This window comes from Somniosus microcephalus, chromosome 12 (genome assembly GCF_052327205.1).
Source record: "Somniosus microcephalus isolate GS21.2 chromosome 12, FLI_Smic_1.0, whole genome shotgun sequence".
Taxonomy (NCBI): domain Eukaryota; kingdom Metazoa; phylum Chordata; class Chondrichthyes; order Squaliformes; family Somniosidae; genus Somniosus; species Somniosus microcephalus.
In genome coordinates this window covers 67,882,566-67,901,571 of record NC_140998.1, presented here as the reverse complement: position 1 = coordinate 67,901,571, position 19,006 = coordinate 67,882,566, and the positions used below count along the sequence as shown (strand labels likewise).

Below are 19,006 nucleotides of genomic sequence, written 5' to 3'. Positions count from 1 at the left end.
TACTCGTACAACCTGCTCTGTCCCTAAGAAAGGTGAGTGTGCTTAACCTATCAGGCTATTGCCTTTACATCAGTATATTCTGAATTGATGGAGGCTGGTATTAACTCTCAAATTATTCATCACCTTGAATGTCCTGTCCGAGTCATTGATCATCAGCATGGTTTTCAGCATAGCTGTTCCTCTTGTCTTGTCTGTTACATTCCTCCTGAACTTTACTCTTCGCCACTTTGATAAATCATCTACCATTGTCTTGATCCTCTCCAAAGCCTTCAACAAGGCACTGATTGCTTCTAAACAAGTTAATATCGTATAGCCTCCCACCTAGGGTTGCCAACTCTAATTGGACTTATTCTTGGATGATTCACCACAGGGATTCCTGATTCCAATCACCCCGTCCAGTCAAACAGCATTTTTTGTCACCTTCAATACTTTTATACTGTAGCTAATAAGCTAAACCGTTCAAAGAAAATAGAAAAAAACTCACTTTTTTTAATGGCCCTATGATCTTTCTCCTGGGTTGCTCGCAGTAGTGTCCAGTAGATTACTCTTTAATTCTTTGAGACTCTAGGACAATCCTGATGGGGTGGCAACCCTACTCCCACCAGAGCCATGTTCATAAATATCTCGTTTTTTTTTCTTGAATTCCTCTATCTGTGCTGCAGTTAATGGCTCATGCTACAACTCATTTTACATTAGTTCTGGGTTTCGTCTCTATCTCGCTAGTTCTTCTTTATCAATAACTCCACTTGTCATTCAACTCTATCCAATCTTTTGTTGGTCATTCTACTTTACATTTATCAACTAACTTCCAATTATGTGCTTACTGCCTGTAATCTATCATAATGCAATGTTTGACTAACTACATTTTGATCATCTCCATGCCCCTCAATGAGATAATGAAAATCTTATTTCTGTCACTTCTTCAATGACAGTTTTGTCACATCTTGCTATTTGAACCAAAAGCTACCATTTCTTCCTTAAATGAGTTAATCCTTGGTCTTGCTTCAGCTATTTGCATTCTTGGCCTCACTGACTGCACAATCTCAAATGGAACACCCACACCCTTTTCCTTTGCTAAAGCTGTCTCCTCTACATTGGGGAGACCAAACACACATTGGGTGACCGCTTTGTGGAACACCTCCGTTCAGTCTGTAAGGGTGACCCCCGAGCTTCCGGTCGACTGTCACTTTAATTCTCTGCTCCACTCCCACTCTGCCCTCGGCCTCTTGCACTGTTCCAATGAAGTTCAATGTAAGCTCGAGGGACAGCAGCTCATCTTTCGATCAGGCACGTTACAGCCTTCTGGACTCAACATTGAGTTCAACAATTTCAGACTATAACCTCTACCCCTATTTTTTCCAGGCGGCAGCTGTTGATGATTCTGCCATTCCCATTTGCAACATTTACCCACTCCTGCCTTCCACCCTATCACAGACTGTCCCTTTTGTTTTTTCCTTCCCTGCCTCTGCAACTGCTTAAAACCTGTTACATCTCTAACTTTTTCCGGTTCTGACGAAGGGTCACCGACCTGAAACATTAATTCTGTTTCTCTCTCCACGGATGCTGCCTGATCTGAGTGTTTCCAGCATTTTCTGTTGTTGTTCTAGCATTTTCTGTTATTTCTGCCTTTAAGAAGCTCAGTTTCCGCTTTGGTCCTAAGGCTCTCCGAAACTCTTAATTCTCATAAGCTCAATTCTAAGACTTAAATATCTGGGGAGATTGTTCTATCGCCCCTCTCGCTGCTGAAAAGACATAAGAAAACACTTGCCATTAGAGTCATAGAGTTTTACAGCACAGAAAGAGGCCCTTCGGCCCATCGTGTCTGCGCCGCCCATCCATCCCTGTCCAGTCTAATCCCATTTTCCAGCATTTGGTCCATAGCCTTGTATGCAATGGCATTTCAAGTGCTCATCCAAATGCTTCTTGAATGTTGTGAGGGTTCCTGCCTCCACCACCCTTTCAGGCATTGAGTTCCACATTCCAACCACCCTCTGGGTGAAAAAGTTCCTCCTCAAATCCCCTCTAAATCTCCTGCCCCTTACCCTGAATCTATGCCCCCTTGTTATTGACCCCCCCACTAAGGGGAAAAGTTCCTCTTTATCTACCCTATCTATGCCCCTCATTATTTTGTACACCTCAATCAGGTCCCCCCTCAGCCTTCTCTGCTCCAAGGAAAACAACTCCAGCCTGTCCAGCCTCTCTTCATAGCTGAGGCGCTCCATCCCAGGTAACATCCTGGTGAATCTTCTCTGCACCCTCTCCAAAGCAATCACATCCTTCCTATAGTGAGGCGACCAGAACTGCACACAGTACTCCAGCTGTGGCCTCACCAGCGTTTTGTACAGCTCCATCATAACCTCCCTGCTCTTATATTCTATGCCTCGGCTAATGAAGGCAAGTATCCCATATGCCTTTTTAACCACCTTATCTACCTGCTCCGCTGCCTTCAGGGATCTATGTACATGTACACCAAGGTCCCTCTGACCCTCTGTACTTCCTAGGGTCCTACCACTCATTGTGTATTCCCTTGCCTTATTTGTCCGTCCAAAATGCATCACCTCGCACTTTTCAGGGTTAAATTCCATTTGCCACTTTTCCGCCCATCTGACCAACCCGTTTATATCGTCCTGTAGCCGGAGGCTTTCCTCCTCGCAATTTACCACCCCACCAATTTTCGTGTCATCTGCGAACTTACTGATCATACCTTTTACATTCCCATCCAAATCATTTATGTAGATCACAAACAATAAGGGACCCAGCACCGATCCCTGAGGTACCCCACTGGACACAGGCTTCCAGTCACAAAAGCAACCTTCGACCATCACCCTCTGCCTCCTGCCACTCAGCCAGTTTAGGATCCAACGCGCCAAGGCACCCTGGATCCCATGGGCTCTTACCTTCTTGACCAGTCTCCTATGCGGGACTTTGTCAAAAGCTTTACTGAAGTCCATGTAAACCACATCCACAGCATTTCCCTCATCCACCCCACTAGTCACCCCCTCGAAAAATTCGATCAGATTTGTTAGACATGATTTACCCTTGACAAAGCCATGCTGACTATCCCCGATTAATCCTTGCCTCTCCAAGTGGAGATTAATTTTGTCCCTCAGAATTTTTTCCAATAATTTCCCCACCACAGATGTTAGACTCACTGGCCTGTAATTTCCTGGTTTATCCCTGCTACCCTTCTTGAATAATGGTACTACGTTAGCTGTTCTCCAGTCCTCTGGTACATCCCCTGTGGCCAGAGAGGTTCTGAAAATTAGTGTCAGAGCCCCTGCAATCTCCTCCCTTGCCTCCCACAGCAGCCTGTGATAGCTGATCCCTTTCTTGCCTCCAACTTCTCTCCCTTTTATAACATTTCCAGTCGTTCTAAATTTATATTGTGGTCAATGCTATTTTGGTCAACTCTTGTAGAATCATAGAAAGTTACAGCACGGAAGGAGGCCATTTCGGTCCATAGTGTCCGCGCCGGCCAACAAAGAGCTATCCAGCCTAATCCCACTTCCCAGCTCTTGGTCTGTAGCTCTGCAGGTTACATCATCCCAAGTGCACATCCAAGTACTTTTTAAATGTGGATAGGGTTTCTGCCTCTACCACCCTTTCAGGCAGTGAGTTCCAGACACCCGCAACCCTCTGGGTGAAGAAATTTCCCCTCAAATCCCCTCTAAACCTTCCACCAATTACTTTAAATCTTTGCCCCCTGGTTTTTGACCCCTCTAAGGGAAATAGGTCCTTTCTATCCACATTATCTAGGCCCCTCATAATTTTATACACCTCAATAAGGCCTCCTCTGTTCCAAGGAAAACAAACCTAACCTATCCAGTCTTTCCTCATAGCTAAGATTCTCTACTCCCGGCAACATCCTTGTAAATCTCCTCTAGTGCAATCACATCTTTCCTGTAATGTGGTGACCAAAACTGCACGCAGTACTCTAGCTGAGGCCTAACTAGTGTTTTATACAGTTGGAAGCATAACCCCCTGCTCTTGTATTCTATGCCACGGCTAATAAAGGCAAGCATTTGTTTTGAAGAAGGGTTCGACCCGAAACGTCAACTCAAATTTCTGTCCACGGATGTTGCCTGACCTGAGTTTTTCCAGCATTTTCTGTTATTTCAAGCATTCCTTATGCCTTAACCACCTTATCTACTTGGCCTGCTACCTTCAGGGATCTGTGGACATGCTCCAAGGTCCTTTTGTTCCTCTACACTACTCAGTGTCCTACCATTTAATATGTATTCCCTTTCCTTGTTCGCCCTCCCCAAATGCATTACCTCACACTTCTCCAGATTGAATTCCATTTGCCACTGTTCTGCCCAGCTGACCAATTTATTGATATCTTCCTGCAGTCTATAGCTTCCTTCTTCAGTATCAACCAGACAGCCGATTTTAGTATCATCTGCAAACTTCTTAATCATACCCCCTATATTCAAGTCTAGATCATTGATATATACCACAAAAAGCAAGGGACCTAGTACTGAGCCCTGCAGAACCCCAGTGGAAACAGCCTTCCAGTCACAAAAACACCCATCAACCATTACCCTCTGCTTCCTGCCTCCGAGCCAGTTTTGAAACCAACTTGACACAGCTTATTTCTTCTAAACTGCAAAGTTGCCATCCTACATAATCTTCCTCCTTCCTACGCTATTTGTGTCTCGTGTATTGAAATCAAAATTTAGCATACAGTCTCCTACTCTCATGTTATTCTATCCGATGATCTCTAAACTGTCCTATAATTTTTCAGCTTTCAAAATGCATAATTGGCACCAATAATCACTACTTTCTGATTTAGCCAATTTTTTCTGACTTTTCTACTTTGTTGTTGTCCTGTACTATGGACTTTGACCGTTCACCTTGATTACTCTTTTTTTTAAATATCCCTAGATAGAATCCATTTTGGATATATGCTCATCAGCCAATCCAGGAGTTTCAGGTCATGACTCCATTCTGGACCTGTTAGTTACTCAACTAATGAGTTTCCAGGCTTTCAAGTGGCATCTCCTCTATAGCCTACTATATATTTCATTTGGAAAAGTCAGAGTTAGTTTACATTACCCGCTGCCAGGGAAGACAAAATTAGAGTGATACAGCACAGAAGACAACCATTCGGCCCAACGTGTCTGTGCCAGCTCTTTGAAAGAGCTAGCCAATTAGTTCCACTCCCCTGCTCTTTCCCCAAAGCCCTGCAAATTTTGAATTTTTCATTTTTATTCGTTCATGGGATGTGGGCGTCGTTGGCAAGGCCAGCATTTATTGGCCATCCCTAGTTGCCCTTGAGAAGGTGGTGGTGAGCCGCCGCCTTGAGCCGCTGCAATCCATGTGGTGAAGGTACTCCCACAGTGCTGTTAGGGAGGGAGTTCCAGGATTTTGACCCAGCGAAGATGAAGGATCGGCGATATACTTCCAAGTCAGGATGGTGTGTGACTTGGAGGTGGTGGTGTTCCCATGCGCCTGCTGTCCTTGTCCTTCTAGGTGGTAGAGGTCGTGGGTTTGGGAGATGCTGCCGAAGAAGCCTTGGCGAGTTACTGCAGTGCATCTTGTAGATGGTACACACTGCAGCCATGGTATGCTGGTGGTGGAGGGGAGTGAAAGTTTAAGGCCGTGGATGGGGTGCCAATCGAGCGGGCTGCTTTGTCTTGGATGGTGTTGAGCTTCTTGTGTTGTTGGAGCTGCATTCATCCAGGCAAGTGGAGGGTATTCCATCACACTCCTGACTTGTGCCTTGCAGATGGTGGAAAGGCTTTGGGGAGTCAGGAGGTGAGACACTCACTGCATAATACCCAGCCTCTGACCTGCTCTTGTAGCCAGTGTATTTATATGGCTGGTCCAGTTAAGTTTCTGTTCAATGGTGACCCCCAGGATATTGATAGTGGGGGATTTGGCGATGGTAATGCTGTTGAATGTCAAGGGGCAGTGGTTAGATGCTTGCTTGTTGGAGATAGTCATTGCCTGGCACTTCTGTGGCGCGAATGTTACCTGCCACTTATCAACCCAAGCCTGAATGTCGTCCAGGTCATGCTGCATGTGGGCATGGACTGCTTCATTATCTGAGGAGTTGCGAATGACACTAGACACTGTGCAGTCATCATTAAACATCCCCACTTCTGACCTTATGATGGAGGGAAGGTCATTGATGAAGCAACTGAAGATGGTTGGGCCTTGGACACTGTCCTGAGGAACTTCTGCAGCGATGTCCTGGGGCTGTGATGATTGACCTCCAACCACCACAACCATCTTCCTTTGTGCTAGGTATGACTCCAGCCAGTGGAGAGTTTCCCCCCCAATGCCCATTGATTTCAGTTTTACTCGGGCTCCTTGATGCCACACTCGGTCAAATGCTGCCTTAATGTCAAGGGCTGTCACTCTCACCTCTCTCTGGAATTCAGCTCCTTTGTCCATGTTGACCAAGGCTGTAATGAGGTCTGGAACCGAGTGGTACTGGCAGAACCCAAACTGGGCATCAGTGAGCAGGTTATTGGTGAGTAAGTGCTGCTTGATGGCACTGTCGACAACACCTTCCATCACTTTACTGATGATTGAGAGGAGACTGATGGAGCGGTAATTGGCTGGATTGGATTTGTCCTGCTTTTTGTGGACAGGACATACCTGGTTAGTTTTCCACATTGTCGGATGCCAGTGTTGTAGCTATACTGGAACAGCTTGGCCAGAGGCACGTCTAGTTCTGGAGCATAAGTCTTCAGCACGACGGCTGGGATGTTGTCGGGGCCCACATGGAGTGAATCGAATTGGCTGAAGACTGGCTTCTGTGATGGTGGGGACCTCGGGAGGAAGCTGATATGGATCATCCAGTCGGCACTTCTGGCTGAAGATGGTTGCAAACGCTTCAACTTTGTCTTTTGCACTCGCGTGCTGGGTTCCACCATCATTGAGGATGGGGATATTCATGGAGCCTCCTCCTCCCGTTAGTAGTTTAATAGTCCACCACCATTCACGACTGGATGTGGCAAGACTGCAGAGCTTTGATCTGATCCATTGATTTTTGGGATCTGTCTATAGCATGCTGCTTCCGCTTTTTAGCATGCATGTAGTCCTGTGTTGCAGCTTCCCCAGGTTGGCACCGCATTTTTAGGTACGCCTGGTGCTGCTCCTTACAAGCTCTTCTACACTTCCTATTGAACCAGGGTTGGTCCCCTGGCTTGATGGTAATGGTAGAGTGAGGTTTATGCCGGGAAATGAGGTTTCAGATTGTGCTGGAATACAATTCTGCTGCTGCTGATGGCCCACAGTGCCTCATGGATGCTCAGTCTTGAGCTGCTAGATCTGTTCTGAATCTATCCCAATTAGCACACTGGTAGTGCCACACAACACGATGGAGAGTGTCCTCAGTGTGAAGACGGGACTTCATCTCCACAATGACTGTGCGGTGGTCACGGCTGCCAATGCTGTCATAGACAGATGCATCTGCGACAGGTAGATTGGTGATGACAAGGTCAAGTAGGTTTTTCCCTCGTGTTGGTTCTCTCACCACCTGTCGCAGGCCTTGACTGGCAGCTATGTCCTTCAGGGCTCGGTCAGTAGTGGTGCTACCGAGCCACTCTTGGTGATGGCTATTGAAGTCCCCCACCCAGAGTACATTCTGTGCCCTTGCTACTCTCAGTGCTTCCTCCAAGTGATGTTCAACATAGAGGAATACTGATTCATCAGCTGAGGGAGGGCGATAGGTGGTAATCAGCAGGAGATTTCCTTGCCCATGCTTGACCTGAAGCCATGAGACTTCATGGGGTCCGGAGTCAATGTTGAGGACTCCCAGGGCCACTTCTTCCCGACTGTATACCACTGTGCCGCCACCCTTGGTGGGTCTGTTCTGCTGGTGGGACCGCACATACCCAGGGATGGTGATGGAGGAGTTTGGGACATTGGCTGAAAGGTATGATTCTGAGTATAACTATGTCAGGTTGTTGATTGACTAGTCTGTGGGACAGCTCTCCCAATTTTGGCACAAGTCCCCAGATGTTGGTGAGGAGGACTTTGCAAGTTTGACTGGGCTGGGTGTGCCATTGTTGTGTCTGTAGCCGGTGCTGAGGTCGATGCCGGGTGGTCCGTCTGGTTTTATTCTTAGTTTTTCGTAGCTTTTTTTTTACAACTGAGTGGCTTGCGAGGGCAGTTAACAGTCAAACACCTTGCTGTGGGTCTGGAGTCACATAGGCCAGACCAGGTAAGGATGGTAGATTTCCTTCCCTAATGGACATCGTGAACCGGATGGGTTTTTACGACAATCTCATAGTTTCATGGTTACCATTACTGATACTGGCTTTATATTCCTGATTTATTTAATTAACTGAATTTAAATTCCCAGCTGCTGTGGTGGGATTTGAACTATTTTCAAGTATTTTACCAATTTCCTTTTGAAAGTTACTATTAAATCTGCCCACCACCTTTTCAGGTAGTGCATTCCAGATCATCATAACTAGCTGTGTAAAATAAATTCTCCTCATTTTCCCCCCTGGATTTTTTGCCAATGGAGTCCAAGGCACGGAGGAAACCTTTTTATTTCCTTTTATGTTGTGTTCATTAGTGATTACCCAAGTACAGGAAACTAGCTTCAATTGGAATTGAAGAAGTTAATTTTCAGGATGGGAAATACGGTGGCTACATATCCGATGGATTGGACAAATTTATTCACCATGAAGTGAGTTAGATTTAAGCTTTGTTCAGGACCACTCGAGCCCGTTTAAGGCATAAATATTATAACTGGAAGATGACTGCTAACTTTGAAATTGCTTTAGAGTTTTGCTAATGTTCTGGAAATGGGGTGAGCTCCAGTACTCAGGATGCACCTGGTTAATAGGCATTTGCATCATCATTTCCGCTGGAGCTCCAGGTTTACATATGAGGCAAACAACTGCTCTTTGGGAAGCAAATTGTGTTTTTTTTTTAAGCAATATCTAAAATTTATCCCATTAATCCCATGAGTGACAGACCATCAATACATTGTATTTAGGAGTCAGAGACTCGTGCTTTATTTGAATAATCTGCAACAAGATAATCTTTCTGCTGTAAACTGTAACCCATGACTATCTGCATTTCTCATCTAATGACCAGTAAAGGGGAAATTCTAGGACCTCTTGAAGGCAGACATTGCTGCCAGGCTTAAATGTATGCAAAGTGGTCCAAAAATGTCTCTTGTTGAAGTGAATAGTTTTGTTTTCCCAGAAACATCCTGTTTCTGAAGTGCATATTTCACTACCAAGTTAAAGAGCAAGCTATATTTGGCTAGTTAAATATCTTTTGCTAATTTTTAACTTCCAAATGTCAGTTGATTACTGATCTGTCCATATCCTAGCCTCTTGAACAAGCTCTAGCTGATAAGAAATGTTGTATATACCTTGGACTGTATATTTCTAGGGCAAAAAAAATCACAACTGTAGTATGAGATACTAACACAAGATACAAAGTCTACGTAACAAGCATTTTAGGAGACATGTACAGGAAGTTGGCCATTGATATGGTGTATGCCTCTCAACCTATTTCTAGCATCCAATATGTCAAACACCAGAGTTCCTTCTTGGAAAGCTCCATGTAGGCTGTGCCTTTCCGCACCATCTTTGATCATCTATACTCACCCCATATCAAAACATGGTTATCAAGATTTAGTAAAAGCCCATAACAATTTCAAAAGGTCCATTTACTAATTCCTATGCTGTCCCTTACTCTTTGCGAAAAATATTCAGAGTACGCTTCTTAATCTAGAAAGTATAAATCGAGTCTTTTTTGACACATAACCATACATTTTTAAATCCAGTTCATGTAGTCTTTGGAGTTCATTTCGTAGCTATTGCAACCCTGGTCAATAAAAATTCCGGAGGGGAGTACCTCCAGGTTTTGGTACATTAAAGAGGCTGAGAAAATTGGGCCTTCTACTACTTTTGAGCTTGTTTTATCTTGTATTTCTAAATTTATTGTGTCTATGATATCCACACATCAAGTCATTAGCTTTATGCTTTCCTAGAAGAATTTCACAATGTTATTTGGCCTTTCGGTCAGGTCATTCCTGGACGTTATGTGAAACTCTTATTCAGAAGCGTCTAAAAGTTCCATCTTCCTAAAGATTCCAGTGCTGAAAGACTTTTTGCAAGTACCTTCTTCTAACATCAAGCACAGTTTTCATTGCACAGATGTCTTTAGGGTTTTGGCATGCTTTGCTGATGGGACTAAAGGTTTGTGTAAATCTGGAGAATTATCTGTTTAATAAAGCTTTAACCTTAACATCTTGCCATATACTTCTGCATAGGTTGAGGAATTTATATCTTTGTGATGATCTGGCAGATCATAAACAACTAGATTAAGTGAAAGCTCTTTCCACTCAAAAGTTGGCCACCTTATGGGCGTGCTTCAGAGCTGTTTTGGACTCCGATTTGTAGTGGTCGTGTGAAGTAACCTTCACATTTTTTGCTAATCACTGCTACCTTAATTAATTTGTAATTGTATAAAAACAAAATGGTACTGAGGTGGACTTCATTAAAGATTAATGGGATTCTATACTTGAATTTGTTGCATTTCGTTTTACTTAATCAGTATTTTGAAGTTCAATACAATGCTGGCAAACTCTAGTAAAAGAACAAAATTGATTTTCATGGGATGCACATCATAGGATTACAAAGTAGATAAACTAATGTAATTGTTGACAAAACTGCATTTGTTGTCCATAAGAATGCTTTTGTATATTTCTGCAGTGTACTTTGGGGAACAAAGATGTATGAATTTGTAATGTGTAGCTATCATGAAGGTTTAAAGATGACCCTATAAGCACACAAAGTTATTCAAAAGAGCATTGAATACTGTTTTAGCTGCCACTTCAGAAGTAACCATTTCACTTATAGACAGTTGGCTGTTTTTTTTAAATTTCTTTTTAGAATCTGATCAGTTAGAACATCAACTTGAAAATGTAGTGTCTCTCCGTCAAGATTTTGAGGAAACTACAAACAAAATAAAAGCACTCGAAAAACAGATTAAAGCACTTAAACAAGAAAAAGAAGAAAATCACAAGGTACCCAAGTTAAATTATTATTTTGACTATTACAAAAAAAAGTGTTGGTAGGTTAGGAGTAAAAGGTAGTATGATTGAAAGCTGAAGTTTTAAAAAAAAATCATTCTTGGGATATGGGCGCCACTAGCTCCTGAAGTCAGTAATGCTGTGGCATTGCCCGAAGTGTTCAAATATTCCTATAGTATCCAAATATAACGGAAACAATGTTTGAAATGTCATAAAAATATAAACTGCTTGAAATACGTAGCATCTGTTAAATGAAAAGACAGATTACAACATTTCAGGTGTGCAGACTATAATGCCAATTCTGATGTAGTTACTGACTAGGTATTTAGTGAAACATATGTAAGTACAGGTAGACTATCCTTTATCCGAAAACCTCGTGACCATCCGAGTTTCGGATAAAGGAGAATTTCGGATTTCGGAAGGTGGGTCGGCAGGGGTCGGCGGGGGGTCCGCGGGGGTGTCCGCGGGGGGTCGTGCGCACGACTTACGCTGACGCTCAGCGTAAGTCAGTCGGGGTCGGCGGGGGTCGGGGCCGGGGGGTCGGCGGTTGTCGGGGCTGGCAGGGTGGGCGGTTGTCGGGGTCCGCGGGGGGGATCGGCGGTTGTCGGGGCCGGGGGGGTCGGCGGTTGTCGGGGCTGGCGGGGTCGGCGGGGTCCGCGGGGGGGTCGGCGGTTGTCGGGGCCGGCGGGGTCCGCGGGGGGGTCGGCGGTTGTCGGGGCTGGCGGGGTCGGCGGTTGTCGGGGCCGGCGGGGTCCGCGGGGGGGTCGGCGGCTGTCGGGGCTGGCGGGGTCGGCGGGGTCCACGGGTGGGGGGGGGGGTCGGTGGGGGGTCGTGCGCACGACTTACCCTTTATCCGAACTTCCGAAACCGGAACCCTCTAAAAACCGAAGGTTTTTTCGTTCGTACGCACGACTTACGCTGAACGAAAAAACCTTCGGTTTTTAGAGGGTTTCGGTTTTCGGAAGTCCGGATAAAGGGTAGTCTACCTGTACTTCTAAGTATCCACCTTTAGATCACAAAATTTAATGTTCAAATTGGGGGGAGGTGGCAGAAACTTCAAAGGCACCACCACTCTGCATCAGGATATTGGTGAGCAAATAGGTTCTCGCTTTGTTGCCCACTGATGCATTTTAAACAAGACTATATAGTGTGAGTTCACATTGGATGTAGCACAGCTCTGGCTTTCTGTCAAGCCAAGTTTTAAAAGGGCCTAAGTGGTTCTTTGGACTTCCTCGTAACATTTTAAACTTGGAATGCTATGAGAGGGGGATTGCTTTTGCCGACACTTTCCTAATATTAGAAATTAACCACCCTGGGACTGGAGCACGGACAGTGCTGCTTTGTCATTGAGCTTAATGCAACTGACAGTGTAACTCGGTTAACTAGCAGGTGCCAGTTTGAAATTGGTATCTGTAGTAACATGGCAACTTAAGTTATAGTAAATTCTTAAATTCTGTAAATTTATCTTTTGTATTAATGTAATGTCTGTCTAACCTATAATTTTGATAGCAACTTGTTGAAACCCTTGAAAGACAAAAATCCCAAACCAAGGAATTGAAGGATGCACACCAGCAGAGGAAGATTGCAATGCAGGAGTTCTCAGAGCTCAATGAACGGATGGCAGACTTGCGCTCGCAAAAACAGAAGTTGTCCCGACATCTCCGTGACAAAGAGGAAGAGTTGGAAGTAGCTATGCAGAAGATTGACACAATGCGTCAGGAAATCCGGAAAGCAGAGAGGACCAGAAAGGAGGTAAGTTATCAACAAACTAAAAGAATATGTTTATAGTCCCAGTTTTCTTTAGACCTTTGAACTTTTATGTTTAGAAAAATATTGATTGCTGCATAGCAAGTAGTAATCCTATAAATTAACTTGCCACTTGTTAGAAACTATTTCGATCTCTACTCTGAAGAAATAAGTCCTATAAGGAAACTTGCCTGTTGCCATAGACAAACCCGTTAGTGGGTTAGGAAAGAGCAACACAAGATGCAGAGAAGCAGAAGGAGCATAGCAGTTGTAGAAATAATGAAGGTGATAGAATAATGAGCATGCTGCTGATTGTCATTGTAAATTAATTTGTTTTTCAACTTGTCATGGCTTCAAAAGTAACTTGTCTCCAACTGTTTGACAATTTGAATTCTTACCATTGGTTTGTGCCAAGTGTGGAAAGCATTTAGTGCAACTTCCTTCAACCTGGAAGCAATCTACCTTGTTTCAGTGCCAAATCAAAGAACTGAACACGGCGGAATTAATCTTGAGGGTATTGGAGATGTTTGGCTGAGTAGAAGTGGAAAGAAAAGCAGCTGACGCACAGAGATCCCCTCAGTTTCTCAGTTAGTTATGCTATCTATTTCTCACTGCAGTTCCTTACAAACGGTTCCTTTCCATCCGACTATTGCTTCATAATTGCCGCATTGTATCTGTGTTACTCTGTTGAGCTTCAGATCTTTTTTCTCCCCTCTATCTCCATGCGCCAGGTCAGAGTACTGCAACAGAAGAGATTTCTAAACTCTTCACTTATGTGCTCCTTGACAGACCAACAGTGTCACAATTGAAGACAATAGTAAGCAAGTTTTTTTTTAAAAAGCACTTAAGTTGCTGTAGTAAAATATCTTTCTTCAAAATTTGAAACTCTGCAGCCCAACAGTCCTGATTTCAAGATGCCTCAACTATCTCCATTGTACATCTGTATTGATCTACGACTTCTAATACAAATGATGGGCCTCCCAATTCCAATTCAGTTGACTGGTTGGATATATTTCTGAACTAACCACACATTTATTGTTCACAATTTTCCTATCTTAATTTCACAATGTTAAGACCAACAATTGCTAAGTATCTCCATTGTTTAGGATCTCTCCCACATCACTGTCCCTTCCTAGAATTATAATTTGGACAGTAATTACAAACAGTAAGTAAGACCATAAGTTAACAACAGATCAATTTAACTCTAACCGAGCTCGCATCGGATCAATATACAGTACTGTGTAGTACAAAAGAACTATTATTGGAAGCCAATGCAGATGGCAATGTCAATGAGAGGAGTCTAATGTAAAGATATTTATACAGCTAACAGTATTTAACTAAGTTTGATTTCCAAATAAAATCATTATTGGTTCTTTAGTTCTCTACAGTTTTTTTTACCTTATGTTGGTGCCATTTTGAGTGTATAAGCACTAGTTTGGGGGAGGCCGGAAGAGCAGAGGGACAGTTTGTGCGATGCCATTGCACCCAGTAGGTAGTGAACACTAGATAATGTTAGCACTGTTTCACCTTTCGGAGAAAAGAGGAAAAAAAGTGAGCTACGGATGAAATAGGCATGTGCTATTGCTAAATATATAGTCTTAGTTATTCTTCTGAACTGTATAGATCTTAAATTTGGTTCTTCATACACCCTGGGCAGGATTTATTTTGAGTATGAATGTTTGTTTATAAAAGACTTGTGAAGGTCTGTTCCATTATTCTAGTAATATATTTTGCAGTTCTCAATTTATTCCCTTTTGACGTTGAATATGAAACAGACAATACTTGACGTGTAAAAGCCATGTGGTTATATGGAATCTGATGACGTGAATATAAATTCCAAATATACTCTTCATTCCTTTCCCTCCGCCACCACCCCAACACTCTCTCCTCTCTTTTCCTGAAGGCATTGACCTGACTCTCTTATTGGGTGTGATTCTGTATGCACCTTTCCTCCTCCCACCCCCGGATTAATCACTCAAGTGGCCATTATTTATATGCGAGCTTTTATAGTGGTTATTGACTGGCGGGTGGGGGGGGGGGGTGTATCACAGCTGAGCCTGATTCTGTCCTTGCCCACTTCCAGCAAGACAAGGTACCCTGGCCAATTTAATTTCTTCTTCCTTAATCCAGGTGTGCTGCAGCTAATTGTAGTGCCTACTGCTGCCCTATTGAGAACTATTGATTCTGACTTTTTGAAATTTGGATTAATTGCATCATATTCCACAGAAGCATGTGGCTTTTTATTTACTGAATTGCTCTGCTTCAGCATGATCCAAGTTTGCTAAAATATTACTCTTGTTTTAATGCTTTCACAAACTGAATCATGCCACTCATGGAAAGTGATTTTTCCTTCCCTTAAATTTAACTTGCTATTTCATAGTGATTGCACTTGGCTGTATTTAATTTAATTGATTAAGGCATTGATGCAGTCTTGTCATTTGGTAAACAGCAAAAGCATGTTATGCATTTAAAATATGAATAATGTTACCTAGGGATAGAACTACAGTGGTAAATCGTATTGCAAAGTGCAGCACAATGCTCTCCACTTTATTGCAGCCAACCGTTTTAGTCCTTTGAGCACTCAAACCTATGTCCACCTTTTCAGATGTTAGAATTTTTTCTGTATCATCAAAATCATTTCATAATTTTCTAATGCTGCAAAATAGAATTTGAGAAATACACAGTGCCCTCTAACATTTCTTAATTCCTAGTTGAATCCAAGAATTTTTTTTTTTTAATTTGATTTTGTGACTAAAATATTGTTATAATTAATTAGAATGTGTACAAAAAGGACTGCGCATCAGTTTTGTGGTGGAAAAAGTGAAATATAGTGTATGTGCAGGTTTGCAATGAGTATTTTTTCCCCCTAGCTGGAAGCTCAATTGGAAGACTCAGTCGCTGAAGCATCAAAGGAACGGAAGCTTCGTGAACACAGCGAGGCTTATTCCAAACAGCTGGAAAGTGAAGTGGAAGCATTAAAGGTCAGAATATATTGAAACAATGTCAAAGTTTTAATTAAGTAAATTTATATTTTTATTTAAGAGGGAAAAATTGAGATAAAGTAGAGGATAATTATAAAACAACCCCCACCCCAAAATGAATTCAAGAAGGTTTAACAATTCGTCTTCACTTATTCAGCTTCCATATCCAAATAAAGAGGCTGACATCCGAACAAGAGAAAAATACTGGGACACTGTGTTACGAATAAGATTCCAGCCTTCTTGCCCAGAGGAGATGTGTTAGATAGGGCTCCAGGGGAAGGGAGTTTTGTATGTTAAAAGTAGTCTCAACTGTTTTCTTCCTACATACTTAGCTGAAGCAAGGAGGTCGGGCCGCTGGATCCAGCTTGCTGCACCAGCAAGAACTCTCCAAGGTAAAAGCAGAACTGGAGAAGAAACTGGTTTTCTATGAGGAGGAACTGGTGAGGTGTGAAGTTGCTCATGGCACCGAAATTAAGAACCTTAAAAAGGAGGTCCATGATTCAGATGCCCAACATTTAGCTCTGCAAAAAGATGTCATGATACTAAAGGACAAATTGGAGAAAGCCAAGAGAGACAGGTAAATAGCCAAAGAAAGGCACTTAACCATAGTTAATTACTAAGGACTACTTGCCTTATTAGTTGCTTTAAAACATATGTACGCCACTTTGCAGGAACACTGCAAAAATGTTTAAAGCTTGAGATTCGTTTTTGGGCAATAGGAGAAAAACACACTTAGAAACTGCCTTGATAAGCTTGGTCTTGGTAGAACATTAAAATTCTGTACCATGAAATGGTAGGACATGGATTTGAACCCACATTGGTGTACTCCCAATCTCTTGTGTCAATATGGGCAAGAGCACAGGTCGGGTGCTTCCCAATGGCAAGGAAGAAAGTCATATTCTGGGGAGCAGTTCGTTCTTCAGTTGACCTTGACGCAATTGGAGAGACCAGGGAATGAGGAGAAAATAACTAATCTGAAGGCATACTCTTATTTTAATAAATAGTGAAGAGTAGCATGTTTTGTGGCTTTATTTGACTTCTCGTGATGGTTGTTGCCATCGTTAGATTTATGCAACTGTGCTTTTAATCAGCACAGTCTCCTGTGTTTTTTTGAAGCACACAAATTGCTCTCGATTATTTATGTTTGTTTCTAAATTTTTAATATTTTTGTTGCACAAGTGCATTCTGTAATTCTAGAGGTGGCCAGGCTAAATAGAATTATGTACTTGTGAATTTGGGCTTGCAATGTTCAGGTATATTGAGAGAAATTGGAAACTTTGAAACTTCTGGTTGTTGCCCAATGTTTTGATGCAAAAACATGAAATATTTATTGAGCCCTTCAGAGAATCCAGTCAAAAATGTCAGTTTAAAATTTGAAGCTGTAATTGTGAAGAGTTTAGACATAATGCATTAAAGAAAAGTTTCTATTTTTGCTATTACAGTAATTTTCTATTTTTGATCATTGGTAACGACAACTAATTTTTAGAAATCTGAGTAAGTTCAAGCCCAAGTGACTCTAATTTCCAGTAAAACACTCAGTTTGGACAATATTCAAATATTCATTGAACAAATATACATTTAGAATAACAGGAGACTCTAGATGTTGGGGCTGTAAATATATCGGGTTAAATTTGCTAGAGTCTTCAGATTTTATTTCATTATTAATACACCTATGTACTTGGTTGTTTGGGAGCAATTGAATGACTTGCTTTCTGTGCAAGTATTAAGTGTAATGCTTTTAGGATTTCAAAAAATCCCATTACTGTTACTAGATCATTATGTATTTTGAACCTTTAGACTTATTTTACAATTATGCTTAGTTTATGCTATAGTTTTTGTATATGTTAAGTAGTGAAGCTGTGAATGATTAATTATTCTTCTATCTGAGCCTTTGTGTATAGTTTGTGTAAGTAAGAGACTTGCCTCACACATTTAGTCCTAGCTTTAAATTCCAACAAGTGTGTCACTGATGTTTTTGGGTGTAACTGCCTATTGCAGACCATTATCTATATTGATGGACACTGTAATGCAGCATCAGAAAAGACCTACATGAACTATAATTGAGCAAATAACTTTGCAATTTATAGCATGATTTTTTAAAAAACAGTATTTTCTTGTGTACAGGCACAATGAGATGGAGGACACTCTGGGAGAACTGAAGAAGAAGTATGAATGTGAGCGCAACATGCTTATTGAAGAGAACAAGAAATTTTCAGTTGAGAATGATCGAGTAAGTCAGTTACTTCGCCATTGATATTTATTTCAGTATTATTGTCATCCTGTATACCTGAATGAAGGTAAATGTTCTTATCAAAAATGTATGTAATTACCCATACATTAATTTTTGATGTAGAACGTTTACTGATGCATATATTTGTACGGCCGGGTTTGGACAGGAGTTCATTTTGGGTAGGAACCTAGTAATTTGATATTTTGAAATAATATCAAAAAACATCAGCAACTTCATAGGTTTTTCTGATGCTGCCCATTGCTGCTGACCCTATTTTATTGCAAGGCAGAGCCAGTTGATGGTATCTGCATTTGTAGCTCCAGCCTTGAAGAAAGTTATGGCCTTGCAAGGATAGCGCTCATACTAAGGAATTAATCAAAAGCTATAATCTAATCCAATTAGGATCAGTCAATTTTTTCTGTACTGTTGTCGATGTTCTAAATCCCAGGAAAAACAAATATTGATCTGTTTACAGTGTATGATGCGTACTGGATGTGCAAATTATCTGTAATAAGTAACAGATTAATTCTATTAAACAATTCAATAGTAGCTTTGTGCAATTGCATGCTGTGCTGTTCTGTTAGCTGTTTACTTGAAAATTTTTACAAATGATTAAAAACAAAGACTACTTTAAAAAAAAAAAAAAAAACTCTTTTTGTCAACTACCTGTCTATCGTAATAATAAGTACTGATAAAGGACAAGATAGTTGATCTCAGCCAGTACAGTAATTGGGTCACTGCATTTGATCTTGATGGTACTGGGCTTGCAATAGGAAAATCAGTCTGGGTTCTTGCGCCTGATGGTTATTCAGCAATATCTACAGGGAAGTGCACATGCATGGATATTGGGTGAGGACAGGGTGAGGCATTTATATATTTTATACAGAATGTAAATATATTCCAACTTGTTACAAACTCTCATGGATTAGCAGATTATTAGGCATTTAATCCAATTGAGTTTTTGAGCTCCTATGATAATTGAGTTTTTGCTAGGATTAGAAAATGTTTTGCTTCAAAGCAAATTTGTGATAAAAT

General features: G+C 41.9%; 1 protein-coding gene across 5 annotated transcripts in view; it reads left to right on the top strand.

Annotated features, from left to right (window-relative positions):
• cdc42bpb (CDC42 binding protein kinase beta (DMPK-like)) overlaps positions 1-19,006 on the top strand; it is a 218,261-nt gene that overhangs the window by 139,207 nt on the left and 60,048 nt on the right. For all 5 annotated transcript variants that reach the window (XM_086003023.1, XM_086003027.1, XM_086003025.1 and 2 more), the window contains exons 12-16: positions 10,875-11,008; positions 12,524-12,766; positions 15,631-15,741; positions 16,074-16,318; positions 17,866-17,971. In XM_086003023.1, the coding sequence (XP_085859149.1) occupies positions 10,875-11,008; positions 12,524-12,766; positions 15,631-15,741; positions 16,074-16,318; positions 17,866-17,971 (839 nt within the window). The remainder of the gene's footprint in view (positions 1-10,874; positions 11,009-12,523; positions 12,767-15,630; positions 15,742-16,073; positions 16,319-17,865; positions 17,972-19,006) is intronic.